This window comes from Lathamus discolor, chromosome 3, assembly GCF_037157495.1.
Source record: "Lathamus discolor isolate bLatDis1 chromosome 3, bLatDis1.hap1, whole genome shotgun sequence".
In the NCBI taxonomy this organism is placed as follows: Eukaryota; Metazoa; Chordata; class Aves; order Psittaciformes; family Psittacidae; genus Lathamus; species Lathamus discolor.
The window spans coordinates 123565937-123583344 of record NC_088886.1 but is presented as its reverse complement, the minus strand read 5'-3'; the positions used below and the strand labels follow the sequence as shown (position 1 = coordinate 123583344).

The window sequence follows — 17408 nt, the reverse complement described above, 5'->3', positions numbered from 1 at the left end:
AAAGAGGAGGATATGTTCATGTGATAGAAATGTGTTATTCAAAAAGAGGATGTGTGAAAAAGAACAGTGAGAAAAAATGCTGGCTGGTGTGCTGTGCATGGATCTTTTAGGAGAGTAAAACCATGTAAGCTGCAAGCCTCTGAATGTTTTGAAGACTCTTTAAAGCTCTTTCTCTCCCTCTTGGCTTTCATAACTGTGTGCTATCAAATTGCTGATGCATGCCAAGGACCTGGTGCTGATCAAGATCAATTTTATGTAAATTGTTTGTGAAATGGGGGAAGCACATTTTATGGTTACACAGATATTCCATGGGATAACCTTGGAATCACCATAAAATCTCTTCACTTTAAAATGTCACTGTTGCAGAGTTCAAAGTATATTTTCTGTTTTTATTCCCAAGTCAAAAGGTTTTTTGAGGAAAAGTTGGATGTCTCTTAGCAAAGTTTGCACATTTGATTTTGGTTATGGTGGGTGGGAGAAATTGATGGTGGTATTGTCTGCCAACTCCTGTTTGCAATGTGTACGACGAAGATGATCATAGAATCCACTAGGTTGGAAATGACCTTTAAGATCATCAAGTCCAACCGTTACGCCAGGACTGCCAAGTCCACCACTAAACCATGTCGCTGAGGGCCTCATCTACACTTTTTTTGAACACTTCCAGGGATGGTGAGTCCACCTCTTCCCTGAGCAGCCTGTTCCAATGCCTGAGCACCCTCTCTGTGAAGAAATTTTTCCTAATATCCAATCTAAACCTCCCCTGGCACAGCTTGAGGCCGTTACCTCTTGTCCTGTCACTCCTTACTTGGGAGTGACTCTTTTCAAGTAGTTGTAGAGAATGATAAGGTCGTTGTCCCCGTCCATCCCCCCAAGCCTTCTCTTCTACAGACTAAACAACCCCAGTTTCCTCAGCTGTTCCTCATAAGACTTACTCTCCAGACCCTTCACCAGCTTTGTTGCCCTTTTCTCAGCCTGCTCCATCACCTCAATGTCTCTCTTGTAGTGAGGGGCCCAGAACTGAATTCAGTACTCGAGGTCTGGCCTCACCAGTGCCGAGTAAATGATGACAGAGCTTTGACTGCTTCATCTTCCACTGAATACTAAAGGCTGAATAATTTTAATTGGGAGGAAAAAGCAAACCTGCAGACTATTTAGAGCAGAGTATTATACTTGTCTCTGTTTTTTGACAGTTCAAACTGTCAAATTTGTCCACGCTTGCAACTGTACCCATCTTGGTTTCCAGAGCTTTCCCTGTCTTTCACCAAAATAAAGAGAATTAAAACAGATTAAAAAGAAGAAAAAGCACAGCTCAAAGAGCACGATTCTCTAATTTTATTCTTGAAGTATGTTTTTTGTCATTCATATTAGTACTTACTATTCCTAACATACACTTAGGCTAAGTAGGCTGCTCATGCTGATGCTTGGAAGAATTGCATGTGGAAATGAGAAACACATGAGCCCAGTGTGTTACAGAAATCTTTGAACTATATGAAGAGACTGACTTTTTTCATTGTCACAGTGTTAAGGCAGTAACATCTCAGCCATTGGAATTTCTGTGACATGGCCAGATACCTTTCTTGATTTGGGTGGCTCACTTCTCCTTCAGACCTCTGCTGTTTTTTGTGATGGGCAGAATATAGATTCTAAGGTGTCATTCACTCTAGCAGCTAATCTTGGTGAAATTTGTAATATAAGCTGCAGCTAATTGCGTATGTTTTGTCTTCACAGCAATTTCCGATTCTTGATGATTGCTTTAGCCTATGCTATACCTCTGGGTGTTTTCTCTGGGTGGTCTGGTGTTCTGGATTTGATATTAACGCCAGTTCACGTAAGCCAAGTGAGTATCTCCTAACTGATATTCAGCAGCTGTATTGTAAGTGGCATGTTTTTATTTTGCACTAGCATATAATTTTATCAGGTTCTTCTGTTTGGACCACTTTTCTCCTGAAATCTTAAAGAAAATAAACTATAGCTTTGGCATCCCAAAGTGTCACCATTCTCCCTGCTGACTGTCCACCAGCGGTGGGTATTTTCAGAATCGTACAAACATTTGGACAGGAAGGAATAGTCAGGTAGACAAACAGGAGTATTATTGGGTGCTGCACCTTTAGTGAAAGAAAATAATGTTTACCAGGTAGAAAAGATGAAGTGGGGAGAAGAGGATTTCTAAGCTTTTGATGGAGTATTGTGAAAATGCAGAAATCATTACTTAGATTCTGTGAAGAGAGGTCACATTTCAAGCACAAGCTACTTAGTCATACTTTCTCTAAGTGAATTTATTTCCTTTTGAATATGCTTGAAAAAGCCTTCTCAGATTGTGGTTGGGCAACATTAGCAGTTTGCAGCTCCTCACACCATTTGTTTTGAAAGTAACATTTTTTCATCTTATTTTCTTAGCTTTAACACATTTCTCTGTTTGTTTTGATTTGTTTGTGTTGTTTTTTTTTTTTCTTCTGTCAGGTAGATGCAGGCTGGATTGGATTTTGGTCTATAGTTGGAGGCTGTGTTGTTGGCATAGCAATGGCAAGGTAGGAATAATTACAGGTCCTTCCCCATTTCTTCAATTGCGATTGTCATTTAGCTTATCCTCTTCGTAACATAACTTGTTCTGTCTCATCTTCTGGAGGCTTGAAATTCAGAATGCATTCTGGGGTTATGATGTGTTTCTTGTACAGCAATAATTTGTATGTTCCATGTTAGTGGTTGCTATGGGTTGAGAAGTCCACATGCATATACCTCAAAAAGTCATGCTGTTACTCCTGGTAAGTGCTTCCTCTGTGCTCCTTCTAAACACAGTTCTTGTGAATTCAGGTGCCTGGTATGAGGGAGAACCCATTGTAGTACATTTGGAAACCATTAGAGAAATGAGCATTAACATCCTTCCATCAACACTTTTGGGCATATTGATTTCTGAAGGGGTATTTGGAATGCAGCACAGGCGACCTACCCAAAGTAACAGTACATTCCTCCACAGAGAAATTAGTCTGGGCCTGTTTAGGCCAGTTCCTGGATTCTTATATGGCCTAAAAATTCTTCCAGGAGGTACTTGCACAGTGAGATTATAAAGCTGATTAATACCAATTGCATGTTCCCCTTGCATCGGGATAGCAAAGCATTATTCTAGCTTCTCTTTGTCCACTCTTTAGACTCTGGATCTTCAATGAGCTAAACACAAGTGCAGAGCTGGTCATCACTGCAGTCATTGTGAGTCTGTGGACCCTGAGAGGCATCTTTTAGGACAGAAATTGAAGCACGCTCTTGTCTGTTTGGTTTTTTGGGTGTTTTTTTTTCCCCCGCTTGCTGTTCATCCTGAGTACACAATACATAAAGAAATGTGAGGTTTCTCATCCTGACATTTTGCAGGCTGCCTAGCAACTGTGATGGAGGGAGAGGAAAAAACTCCTGATGTAGGGAAAAGAAACAAACACTTCCCTCCCATCTGCTCCAGATGCAGGCCAAAGGACTCAAGCTGTTGAAACAAAGTTCATACTATGATTTCCTCTATATGTGCTGCTTTTGAGTAGCTATGCTCAGATACGAGTTTCTCTTTCTAAGAGAAGTTGATGTTTAAAACCAACTGCTGTAAATGGCACAGATGCTGTAGCAGGTTACATGCTGAAGCAAGTAGCTGGCCAGTTTAGTCTCTTCCATCATGAGTTAATCTCTGGTGTATTTGCAGCGTTTCAATAGTAGAGGGGCACCCTTAGCAGTTCACTTAACTTTGTTAGGACAGAATCTGCTGACTCAATGCCAGCATGCGAATCTCAGTCTTCATGGTAGATTAATTTATTTAATCTATTGCCTGGGTTAAGTTTCAGGAGATGCTGACAGTCTTTTTTAACTGCTTCAAAACTGCCATCAAACCTGTTTGAATACCAGTATTTTGTAGCATTCAGAGCTTTGCTTTTAAGTAAATTAAAAAAACACCAATAGGCTGTTTCCAAATATGTCTTTCTAACTTGGGTGATACACAGTTCAAATGGGAAGGTTTGCATACAGAAAGGGAGGGAGGAGGTGATTTGTCATTTGTGATGGATGACTCTCCTTCCTAGGCTTATTCAGCATTTATCTGTGTAGGGTTGAATCAATGACGAGTCTGACTGTAATCTGCTGAAAGTTGTAATTAGGAAAATTAAGTAATGATTCTTGTCAAGGCTGACAAGTTGATGTATTTCAGTGTCGGAACTATGATATGCCAAGCCAGCAGCTCTCTCCCTTAACCACCTCTCAAGAAGCTGTTGCTTTTGGGTTGTGTTTTTTTTCCCCTTTTACTTTTTTTCCTGCTAATTTATCGAAAGCAAAAATGGTGCAGCTCAGGAATTTGCTCCTTCCATTTTTGTCAATGCAGATTCTACCATTTAGAGCTGTAACAACCTGAGCCTTGCCCTGGAGCATTGGCTCCTGCCCATCACAGTGGGTGTTAAATCATCTATATTTGATGTAATGCCCAGTTTGAAATTTGTTTATCTCATTTTTGAAATGGTGCAAGTTTTCCTCAGCGCAATACATAAATCCTCCTGCTCTCCACCCACTGCTGTCCCAGTTGCTGAGAACTTAGATGTGTTTAGTTAATTTGCGTGATGCATTTTTATAATTGAAAAGCCTGGGCTATTTTCGGCAGCTTTCAAATGTACCCTTTGCTGGCAGCTTTCAAATGATACTGGTTTGAAGAAAAGCAGTGTCAGAGCGACATTCATGTCCTGGCATTGAAGCATAAATCTATTCCTTTTTCTCAGATTATTTTTTCTTTTTTTTGCCAGATTTTCTAATGTTCATAGGTATTTCTGAGCTTTTGTCCTCCATGGCTCAATTTTTCTTCCTGCTTTTAAATTGCAGTGTAGTCAAAATGCTGAAATGGGTTAATTTCATTAGCAAGAGAGAGTGTTGTCAGCAACACAGGTTTGTGATTGTTAACTCTGCTGTCCACCCTAGGACTGGATTTGCTGGTTTGCACGAGACTTTACCAGCAGTAGTTTCAGAGGTCTGGGGGGGGGGGGGGGGGGGGTAAGTGTACACCTTCTCTCCTGGTGTGCCTGCTTTTTCAGCAGCTGCAGATGTCCCCTTACATGCTAGATGATAAAAGAAGGATTTAAACAGAACAGAGGGGTTTGAAAGAAGATACGGGAACAGAGGAAAAAATAATTTCTCTCATTTTTTGATTGATGAGTTACTAGATTTACAGTCATCTTTATGGTCCTGTAACCAGACAAGAAGTGGAAGTCCCTCAATTACCATGTTCATAGAATCGTTAGGGTTGGAAAGGACCTTAAGATCAGCAAGTTCCAACCCCGCTGCCACAGACAGGAACACCTCACACTAAACCAGATGGGATATACATAACTGCTCTTCGCTGTAAGGAGAGGGAATAGTGATGTTGTCTGCAGGCAGGCAAAGTGGGGAGTCTGTGGAGGAAGCCAAAAGTTTGCACTTTGAGATGCTTCTGAGACTCTTTAAAATAGCTGATTCTGACCCCGGTGATCTTAAAGAGTAATTAAAGAAATTGAAAAACCACTGAGAAGAGGTGATTCTGATTGCTGGATTTGGATTGTCAGAAAAAAACAACAGTAGCAGCTGACCTCTGACTATTGGAGATTAATGCATAAACTACTTGAACCCTGCAGTCATAAACTTTTAAGATGATGTGCAGCATTGATCTTCTGTTGCTGCTTATTGAATTAGTCGCTGCTAAATTCAGTGTGGAATTAAAGCGCCAGGACAATCAAAATAAGAGGAAAGAAATAGGTCTTTTGGATTTTATTTTTTGATTGCAGTACTTGTACATCTGTTGTGGTGTATGTGGCACTAAAATTCCTAGTTCTCAAAATGTCAGTAGCATTATCTCTTTTAACAAGTAAGCCATAAGGTATCTCTCTGTAAAGTGATCTTTGTCAGGGCAAAGAAGGCAGTTAGCTGACAGATGGACATAGTTCATCATGGACCAACCTAGGTGGATTATGCTGCCATTAGCCTAATCAAGGTAGGAGGCTGTGAGGGCAGAAGATACTCTTTAGACATGCATTCCTAATCTGTCCAGCCCAAACTCACATCTGAACAGGAGATTATAGAAAATTACTAGTGGATAAATGACAATGCCTTTTCTAAGAATACATCTTCTTTAGTAGCCATGTGGAAATTCCTTTTGAAAAGAGCAGTTGCACTGATAATTATGCCATAGGAGAGCTGCTCAAATGCATTCTGTCTCCTTGAAAGAAAAAGGAAAAAAGATAAAAAAAAGCAGTTGTCCCATCAGGCGGTACAAAGGTTGTGTTTCCCTCTGTATAACGGCCAGATTGCCCAAGGACTTGTGGGGCTGTGCTCCTCCGGACTGTCAGTGGGGAATGTGTAGGAGTGGGGTGGCACCAAAGTGTACGTTTCTGGAACATTCCAACCCAAAACAGCCACCAGCAGAGTGACCGCTGCATGGAGTTCCTGTTTTGGCTAAGCCACCAAGAGCTTCATTGCCAATGCATCCAATGGTTCAGAAGCTGTTCCTTGTCACCTTCATTCTAGGGATTCTGGTATTTGGAGTTTTGTCATTTCCCACAGGAATGAATCTTGATACTTAACTATGTCTTGAATGAAATACAGCAGCCTCCTCATATGCTAATTGAGCAGTGTGTCTGCCAAGGGAAACTGGCAAACGCTGACAAAACAGCGATGTAAGTAGTGGTGTGACGTTGTGTCCAACAAATGCAGAAGAAAAAAAAATCCTTCCTATACACCAAGTGTTTTCAGTTAATGTCTTGAGAATTGTCCTGGTTTGGTTGTTATTTTGTGACAGCTAAAAAATCCAAGGCTCTTCAGCTTGACAGCTAGAAATGCTACCATCCTATAAAAGTGCCTTTTTTCTATTTCTGAAAATGAGAAAATATTCTTAAATTGTTTTTATAATCTCTAAAATATTTATTGAGAATACAGTGGATTAGCTGTCAAGCATCACATTTAAATATTATGAAAACCAGCATTTGTCCTGGTCTGATTTGTGCTTTTATTTTAGGTTTGCAGATTTTATCAGGGGCATGCTGAAGTTTATACTGCTGCTGCTTTTATCTGGAGCAACATTAGCATCAACCTGGTTCACTCTCACCTGTCTAACTAGTGTCACTCATCTGCCTCTAACCACAGGTATTGACAATTATTTGAATTCCTATTATTGATAATTAGTATATCAGGCAAATATTTGCAGTCTTACATCAACTTTGTTATAACTTGGTTTGGTATCTTTAGTTATACGGTAGTTTTACGAAGACTGTTGAAGCTGAAGGATCTTTACCAGCTTTGAATAACTTCAAAAAAAAAAGATGAAAAAATAACAAAACCCAGTAATAAAATCCCAGAACTTACATTTAAAATTGATTTTGGGACTGTTTTTCTGATTTGACTGGTTTGGAATAACAGAGGTGAGAAATCAACCGAGAAAAATCAGATGAATGCAAGTAGTGCTGTGTGTAAGAAACAGTGACATGTCTGGGATTTTAAGGTTTTGAAACTTACATTAATTATTGGAAACATGTGATGCAGTTCAAACCAAGGTGACTCATAGTATTTTCAACCATCTAAATCTGTCCCTGAGCTGTGCTGTCCTTTTCGCACCCGCATGAAGGTTCAGGGAACTCTTCCAGCCCAAAATTAACTCAGCTCGTGCCTCAAAAAGATGGGGAAAAAAGCCATTGGCAGGAGCGGGGGAAAAGCTCAGAGGTCTGTGCAAGCTGCCAGCGAGCTGTACCCTTAGTTGAAAGTTAGCACTGCTTAGTTCTTAAAAATGTGTCCTTCACCTCACTATTTGCACCAAAGGACTCATCCCCTGTGATTACAAGACCTTGAACAGAGTAATGCATTACAGTAAAACTAAGCCATTGAGATTTTTAAAAATTATTTATTCAAGAATTCCATACATCCATTTTAAAGAAAGTGCCATCTTTGTTATAGCAAGTTTATGCATTAGGAGAAATTTATTTTTTTGTCCCCATTTTAAATAGAGAGTTTGGTGTGAAGATGGTGTATAAAATACTGGTTTTCTCAAATTAACTTTGTGTTTCAGTAAGTGTCCTTGGTGCATTGCATATGTCACAACTAAAAACTAAAGTGGGTACAGCAAATTGAAATACATGATCAAGTCAGGAGAAATGCCATCTGGATGGATAGGTCAAATCTGTGATTTATCTTGAAATTTCAACCAGAAAAAAACGAAACCAAACCCCACAAAACCAAAAATGTAATTAAATCGATAAACAAATCAAATTTCATGGTGGCTGTTGTCATACCAAATGACTACACTTTTCCATCAAATCTAAAATAAACACAATAATAGCTTATTTCTTGTGCTTGCCTGCTTCATCACTACAAGCCTGCAGTAATGTGAATTTTTACAGTAACTCTGTCCTCTGAATTGATGCAACAAGCCAAACACATAAATGTCCCTTCAAGTCTATGCATAAGAATGAAGCGGAAAGGTTTCAAGAGGTGAAAGTCATTACGTGTGTACTTGCCAATGATCCAAAACAAAACTGATGGAGCTCTGCCTCTGATTTTATTTTTTCTGTAAAGAGCTCAGCAATGTGGGTTCTAGAAGACTTCTTATATGTTCACAGCATGTAGGTGCATTATGGTGGGGTTTTTGGAAAGGTGATCTGTTGTCAGGACATGAGAGTACGTAAGGTATCCGGGTTTTGATGTAAAGTGTCCTAAGCTAGCATCCCTTGATAAAATTCCAGGGATTGAGTTGTTCTTTTCATGCAGTTATAATTTCTTTTAAAATGGATGGTTCCTTAGATCGAGTTGTAAATTATGTTTTATAGTTTTCTGTTTGTGCTGTTCTTATACGTCATTGTAAATGGTGAACCTTTTTCTGTAAAACTCAAGCTTGTTTTGCATAGAAGTGCCAGCAATATGGTGCCTTCCTCAAAAAATGCAGTCTAAAGCATCAGGGCCTGATGTGCAGCCACCAAATCAGATCTCTTTTTTGTGGCATAACATTTAAACTTCATAGAAACATGGGCAGGGGTTCATATCAGCCTTTTCTCATTAAAGTTTGTGTAAAATAGATGTAATGTGCCTATTCAGTTTATATCCTTGTGCACAGAAAAGCGGTGGTGTATTTTTATGAAATATGCTGTTACGGATGAAAACACACAAGCAATTTAAGCTAATTTAGAGGACTTCATGCTAGATTATTCCTCAATGTAATGATGCAATATGATGATGACCTCTGCATCTCACAGTAATTGGGAGAAATGGTACATTTGAATTGATTTGGATTAACTTCTTTTTTTCTTCTTCTTTTAATTAAAAGTTTGAGATGCAGATTATATCAGAAATATAAATATAGGAGGTCAAATGCAGGCCATTGACAGCTGCTTGATCCACCATAGCCATACCTTGCCAGTGGTTTCCCCAGGCCCAAAAAGAATGTTTTCCTTTAGTACGTGGATATTGTGTGGCATACATGCTTATTCCCCTCTTCTGAAAACCCTCTGCCTGTCTCTCACCTGGTCTCCAGAGTAAGCATTTAGGTGGGTACATTTGCATCGAAGCAGGCTTTTGAAATGCTAAGAGGAGGAGGTTTGGCCAATTTACCCTAAAGGGGAGGGAAGGAAATCTCTGTAAAGATTTGTTTTTAAAATACGAACCAACCAACTCCCATCTTTTAATCAGTATTCATTGAAGCAATTGTAGTAATGTCTGGTTTAAATATTGGTGGAAGAACTTTATTTGAAGAAATAGTCACAGCAAAATGGTTTTTCCTGCACTTGTTTGTATAATATTCTCCTAATTCCTTGTAAGTAGGTACGACATCATTTAAAGATATTTCCTTCAAAATGTAATTACTTGAGTAGAGACCTTTAATGCAGATATTAAAAATCAATGACTGCTTTATGTTTTCTTTCAGTGACAGTTCAGCATTGTTTGTATTGTGTAATGTAATGCCTGCACTGCTCTGCATTATCATAATATGCTTCATTTTTCTCCTGCCACAGAGCAAGACAAGTTTTCTGTTTGACTTCTTAATGTATCTCCAAAAGACTTTTTTAAAAAGTGCATTTGGAGTCATGTGTATGAACTAGAACTGCCAGTGTGGTGGCAAAAAGGAAAGGCAATAATGATATAGTGCCATCATAGCTACCATATCAACTGTCTACCTCTCATCAGCTAATCACAGCTCTTAAAAACCCTTGATTCTGGAATTCGTGTATATTTTAAGCAAGTTTGAATTTTCTTTTAAGAAATCTCAATTTTAGTGTATATTATTTGCATTTTTCAGCAAGTTTCAAAGACAATTTTACGTACACTTTGAGCATTAAAATAGTTTTCTCCATTGAAATCCCAATGCAGCTGCTGATCTGTTTCTCCTGTGCCAAGTTCTTTGTTAGCTTGCTTTGTACTGAATTTCATTATGTGAATTTATGTACAATGGGATACTTTGACCCGGCATAATTGTGTAAGGCATTGTAATGCCAGTTTCAGATTCTTGCCACTTCGTATTGCTGGTAGTATCTCTGGATACAAATACTAGCATTTTCCAAAAATTGATATGCAACGCTTTCAGCTCGCAGCTCAGATTGAATGTTTTCAGCATAGCATATCACGAATATTCTAATATTTATGAGCACATTCAGCAGAATTTTGCTTTACAAAATCTTTCCTAGTGCTGCATGGCAGAAACTCTGAATACAGGGGCAATGTCTTGAGTTGATGACTATATTCAGGTTAAGCAGCCTACCCTTTATTTTCAGGTTCAACATCTCGAACAGTATAAACATATCTGTCTCCCTGTCCTCATCTGTAAAGCACAGTATTGAAAAAGAGAGATGCTAATTATTTAATACTGGTTGTTTTATTCTTTGAATTTTATTTCTGTACTATAAACAAGATGTGCTTGATAAGTATAAGGCAGGAGGACCCAGAGGATAAGGCAGTAGCCTGAAAACATTTCTTTTTCTAGCTTCAGCATTAACCTGCTTCTGGCTGTGGGCAAATCATTACCCCCACTCCTGTTGTGCTTTTCCCACTCGTAAGATGAGAATAATGACCTTTGTCTTCCTGAAGGCTTCTATAAATCCACAGATAGAACTTAAAGAAGAACTAATTTAAGAGGTTTGTTTGAAAACCCAGTGTTAAATAGCGTACAGTGCTTGAAATCTGGGAGGAGCATTTCAGGGATGAAAATCAATATATCTGGCCACAAATCCATCAATAGCAAGCTTCAAATATTGTATGATTTCCAGCCCCACTCCTCCCACCTACTTTTTTTGGTTTGTTTTTGGTTTGGTTTGTTTTTTTATATTTTGATGCCCACTCAGTAATTTCTTCACTTTTTGGTTCTCCAAAGTAAATGCTCTTTACTTGGTTTCGGATTTTTTTTCTTCTGTAAACGAATTGCAGTAAAAATTACTGTCTTAACTTGAGGGGAGTCACATTTTTCATAGAAAAATAGGGGGACTTCTTCCATGACTATTCGTATCATGGCATGTAGCAATAATTAAATTGTAGGGAAGTTTAATTTCACTTTAAGACATTACAGAGTTTGGTAGAAGCAGACTTTAATTTGTTCAGATCATTTGTGGGCATACTGATGTCAACGAAGCATGCATCCACATAAGGCATTATCCTTCATTTTGGCATTTGGGATACTGTTATAACAGCAATAAAGTGCCCTAGATCTTTGCAGGTTTGCTTTAAATTATATGCTGCACCCAAGAGAGCATATTCAGTTTTATTTACTTTCCTGTTTATCCATATGAAATTTGTGTGAGTCTTGGCTCAGTCTGTGTGAGAAGAGAGCTGTTACAGAATGTACAAAGTTCAAGAGTTTCTGGCAGAGGACTTTGGAAGAAGATACTGTACCACCTGCTTGCAGTTGATACTGCTCTAGAGTATCTGCATTTCCTTTGTAAATTTACGTGCAAAAAACTTTTTTTTTTTTTTTTTTAACAAATTGTAATATTTCATATTATTTAGACAAATAATCCAAGATATACATGCCAGTGGGTTGATAACTGTTTACATTAGTGGAGGCCCTTCCATTAAATTTCATTTGGATTTGGATCTCACTCTGTAGTTACACATTAAGTGATGGTATAATTTAAAAGTAAATTGGTAAACATGTTGCATCCTGGGCACTTCTGAGAACTTGTTTGGCTGTTGTCAGAGATACTTGAGACTCTTCCTGCTGTGTTGCAAGCTCATCTGGGGACCCCAAGTGCATGCTGTCATTTAAACCACATCCCTGTTTGAATTCCCAGGTTTTTTCTTCTTGTTTTTTCTTTTTTCTTTTTTTTTTTTTTTTTTTTTTTTTTTTTTTTTTTTTTGTATAAAGTTTTTGCCACAGCTTGTGGCTGGGAGAAAAGAAAGTCTCTTTCTGGGATACAGGCATGTATTTGCCAACTGGTAGCTGAAGACCTGCATAGTATAAGAACCCAGGAAGGAACCTTTCTTCCTACTGCCTTTTCTTCTTTTTGTACTAAGCCACTGGTATCATCAGTCCCCAGTTAGTATCTTGCTTCATCTAACTACTAACATCTCTACTGTTACTGTCAAGGCACATTTCAACCCTTTCTTCCATCCTGGCCAGGAGAATCAGCGCTGAGGGAATAGCATGGGTTGCCTCACACCTCAAGCATGAACATGACATGACAAAGCCTAGCTTGAGCCTCCTGCTGCGGCAGCTCCAGGCCAATTCTCTCAAGCAGCTGTGCTTTGGATGGGTGTTTTGCCTTCCCTGTTCTTTTTGCAGTGGCCAAGCTGAGAAATAGTTGCTTAAGTCACACAAACATCTTTAAAACATTAATCAATATAGTTCAAAGAAACCTAGCCCAGTTCCATTATTTATTGATGTCCACAGCTGCCACTATCTTGGGTACGCAATGTTGTGCATAGCTTCATAGGGAGTTAATTCCTTTTCTTATGAAAAAGTGATCTTTTATACTAATAGCATGACACGCCTATCCAAGCTAGTTGTTCGTCCTTGTTAAGCTTTAGGACATAATGTTAGCTTCTTGGTAAATCATCTCTTCTTTTTGTTTTTTTCCCCTTTTTTTTCTTTTTTCTTTTTTGTCAGTGCTTTCATATCCTTAGATTCATTTCCGATGACTGTCATCAAGATAGTCTTAATTGAAAAAACATTTGCTGTAACTTTAGCAGCTGTTCTTCTACAATATAAAATCATAGTAATTGTTTGTGTTCATTCAATACAAGGTCGCTGTAATGAAAAGTAAATGGTCTCTGTTAATGGGTCATATTCTCCCTGCTACAGTATCTTGTTGCCCATGAGTTGAAATATGAGATGTGCTCTTCAGTGGGTGAAATAAAAGGCAAAAGCTGCTTTTGAACTCTTATTTGACTTTTTTTATTTGACTTTTTCCTGTAACATATTTTTTCTGAAACTGGGTATCTTAACTTTGATTTTCTATCTAGTTGACGAATTAGATTTGTGACTTAATTGCCAAGTTAATGGTATAAGCTTATTTGCATATCACTCAGGAGGACCCTGGGTGATTTACAGAAACATGAAATCAAAAATATTTTTCCATCACTACAATATGTCCTCATTAAGGGAGGCTTACAAATGTGTACCTCTCCTTCACTTTCAGAACTTCTTTTCCTGATTTACCAGGTAAAAGCTGTCATTTCCACTCGATCTTTGAACTTAAATTAGCATCCACTAGACCCTGTATTCTGCCTGTCCTTTTGCCTTGACATTTCTGCATATTAATTCCAAATATGTGTGCATATATGTAGACTTTGTTTTATAAGTGTTACCTGTAGTCTCAGTTTTGGCATGAACATCTGAGGCAGGTAATACTTCGAGGAGAACCAAAAGGCAATGCTAAAGCTGCTTTGCTCATGGTAGTATGGAAATGTGAGGTGTGTGCCGGTGGATGTATTTGCATGACTGAAACAAGGTGTTGTGACAAGGAAATGTAAGGTTGTAGTTTCTAAAGTACAGAGTTATTATGCTTGTTTGCTTATGGTCTAGTCTTCTTAATACAGTTTAGTAAGTGATGAGCAATGATGTAATTCAAGTAGCGTATTTTAAACTAACAAATTTATTTGAAGGCTTCTGTTTGTTTTATGAAAACTTTGGCACCCACTGAATTGACTAAAATTTGAAATCTTGATCTTTTAAATGGCTGCCGATTTTAGATGCACATTTTTGCCTTTATCAGATGTGAATCTTAAGTTTCCGGAAATTACACATCTGGAGTTTCTCTCTATTCAGAGGCATGTGATTCTCCTTTCACGGCTGTTCTTAATGGAGAAGATTTCAGTCTTCCAGCAGAGGTATTGCCTCTGGCACTCTCTGTATGCAGCTCCACTTTTGATGGTGCTGTTGTGGCTTTCAGCAGCTTCACAGCTATTTCCACTGTTTGAGTTTCTGATACAGAATTACAGGTGGCTACTACCTTCTTTTCTTTGGGGAAAGTTCTGAAAAAGTTCTTTAGAAGTTACAAGTAGTTACAGGTGTAGATATATTCAATTGAGTGTAGGGAGGGACAGATGTTCATTTGTCTTAAAAGATTGTTTCATTTACTTGTTGATTTCTTAAGCCAACACAAAAATTTCGCATCACTGAATATGTTCATATTTGCTAGCTACACCTGACAGCAGTTAGAGACAGACCGATATGCAATGATGTTGGAAGTAAGCAGGAGTTCAAAAGGAGGTTCATGAAATTTTAAGTACTGGTGAGGACTTGCAGCAAAAATTTCTGGATCTTGTAACTAGGGAATGAATTCTTCAGCGGTAGCTAGAAGGGCCTGTTAGGAAGAGCATTCTGTTCTTATCGTAGAACAGTTTTGGACTTTCAAAGGTTACCTAGTCCAACCCCTCCGCAATGAGCAGGGACGGGTTCAACTCTATCAAGATGCCCAGAACCACATCCCGACTGGCCTTGAGTGTCTCAACGGATGGCACATCTATCACCTCTCTGGGTAACCTGTTCCAATATTTTACCGCTGTCACAGTAAAGAATTTTTTCCTCACATCCAGCCTGAATCTCCCCCTTTAGGCCCTGCTAAAAAGTCTCTTCCCATCTTTCTTATAGGCCCCTTGTAAGAACTGAAGGGCCCCAATAAGATCTTCCCGGAGTCTTCTCCAGGCTGAACAACCCCAACTATGTACTGGTTAGGGCTTTTTTTTCCTTCCTCTCTGACAACTCTTGAACATACCTTGCATCACTTTCTTTGACTTTTGTTCTGCAGTTTATAATATGAGAATTTGAGAGTTGGAAAAGGTTTTTGGTTTTGTGGGTTTTTTTTTTTTTGTTTGTTTGTTTTGTTGTTGGTTTGGTTTTTTTTTTTTTTTTGTCTTAACAGTTCAGAACATTCTGGTATATTACAAAAAAGCAGGGGGCAGCTGGTCCTCCTGAAGTCACGCCATCTCTGTCATCTTTCTGCCTGGGACTGCTGTCCTCTTTTCTTCCTGCCCACGCAAATGCTCTGTAGAGAAAGAAATATGTCTTTGTGCCTTGGAAGCAAACCACATCAAACAGAGGAACTGATAGACAGTCCTTTCTGCTTCGTAATGCTGTTATCTCTTTTCCATGATTCTTCATATTTTAAGAAACATAGATTTAAAAAAAAAAAATATTTTTTTAAGCTGGACGTTTCCTGCTTCCTGGCAGTTTCTCATTTGAACGCTTGGGCAGTTTGTAGCAGAAGATGAAGCAGAGCTGTTTCACTTTGCCCCTTCCCAAGACAGAAGAACATAAATTAAACTGAAAGTGCAGTTTCTATTTTATATAAACATATATATATCTATATGAAAAACTTGTCTTAAGAATTTTGTCTACCATACTGCAGTGAAAAGATGCTATAAATAATTTCCCTATGACTTTGTAACACTTTCATATCTGAAATTTTTTTACATTTCCTTGTCATTTTGGTGGTAACTTCAGAAATTATTGCAGACCTCTTTTTTTTTTTATTTGGTTTCTTTTTTCTTTTTTTTTTTTTTTTTTTTGTTCCCAAGCCTTTGTATATTTTCTTTATACTTTTTACTTGATCAGGAATCTCAGGTTGATGAAGTTGCAGGTCAGGAAATCTCTCCCTTCCCAAGATAGCACATTATTTACATTTCTAAATAGGTACTGCTACAGCATATAAAGCAGCTATATTAAGATAGTAAGCCGTAAAGTATTTGGCAGTGGCAGAAATGATACAACAAAATACCTGAGGCTACTGAAGAAACATCTGTATTCTTCTGTTGATTTGTCCAAGAAAAACTATTTGTTGTACAGTGGTGAATAATCTGCATTATCAAATATGTCCTGTTCCTGCCAGGTACTCGGTGCCCTTCATTTCCTTTTGAAGCCAAAAGGGATTCAACATGTTGCAGCTCAGTCCGTGCTGAATACTAATGTCTTGATATCTGGTAGATCATTAGTATTTATATGTAAAATGGAAGCAAAATTAGTTTTGACCTTTAGAGCTAAGTCAAAAGTTTAATCTATGTCCATTTCCAATTTGGTGCACTAATTGCGCCTGTTCCTAATTGTGTGTAGGACAATAGTTCGCGTTCATTTCAGAGGTAAATGAAAATGTAGGTGATGCTTTGCATTCATAATTTTGTTGTTTTTTTACTTACAAGTGAATTTCAAATTGCTGAATGTGTCTTTATGGGTTCTGTTTAAAAACATAATAATAAAAGTAATAATAAAAGAAAAAATTAGAATTTCTGATACTACTTCCCCTTCCTCACAAATCAATGCATGCATTCTGCCTAAAACTAAGTGGGATGTCATATGCTTTGTGATACACAGAGGATAAAAATCATTTTATGCATTTTTTGGTTATTCAAGTATTAGTATTCGTGGCAGCTCTGAACAAGGGGAAGAAATGCCAGCCTGAAATTAATAACTGTTTTGTTTCCATTACAGCTACACTGTACACGTCCTGCATTTTGTTGGGTATATTCCTCAACAGCAGCGTACCAATATTCTTTGAGCTCTTCGTGGAGACAGTCTACCCTGTTCCAGAAGGAATAACCTGTGGAGTTGTCACCTTTTTGAGTAATGTGTTTATGGGAGTCCTTTTGTTTTTCCTCACATTTTACCATACAGGTAAGAAATAGAAGCTTCTTTGAAAATATAATTCTGCAAATATTAAGCCATAACCTTATCACTAAAGGGAGGGTTTTCATGTACAATTTCTGTTAATAATCTAATGTTAGAATCCCTCTGTGTAACTGCAAGGGAGAAGAACTTTAATTGTTCTTGTCGATATGCATGCTAAAAAAATATGCAGGCCGCATATACTCATATTCTACTTAGAATTTACTGTAGCCAGAAACCATGAAGGTACTATCATCATGGTTTTTATAAAGGCCTGAGCAATGTGACCATTATATCTTTGTATCTGTGGGTGTTCAAAACCATAATAATGTGAATCCAATCTCATGCTTTGGGTCAT

At 38.1% G+C, this 17408-nt stretch overlaps 1 protein-coding gene across 2 annotated transcripts in view; it reads left to right on the top strand.

The window, feature by feature from the left end:
* Positions 1-17408, top strand: part of SLC49A4 (solute carrier family 49 member 4) — a 66161-nt gene that overhangs the window by 43779 nt on the left and 4974 nt on the right. Inside the window, exons 5-8 of one of the 2 annotated variants that reach the window (XM_065671448.1) lie at positions 1729-1837; positions 2461-2528; positions 6998-7125; positions 16877-17059. In XM_065671448.1, coding sequence (XP_065527520.1) covers positions 1729-1837; positions 2461-2528; positions 6998-7125; positions 16877-17059 — 488 coding nt within the window. The remainder of the gene's footprint in view (positions 1-1728; positions 1838-2460; positions 2529-6997; positions 7126-16876; positions 17060-17408) is intronic. The other variant, XM_065671449.1, reaches the window with a different exon arrangement.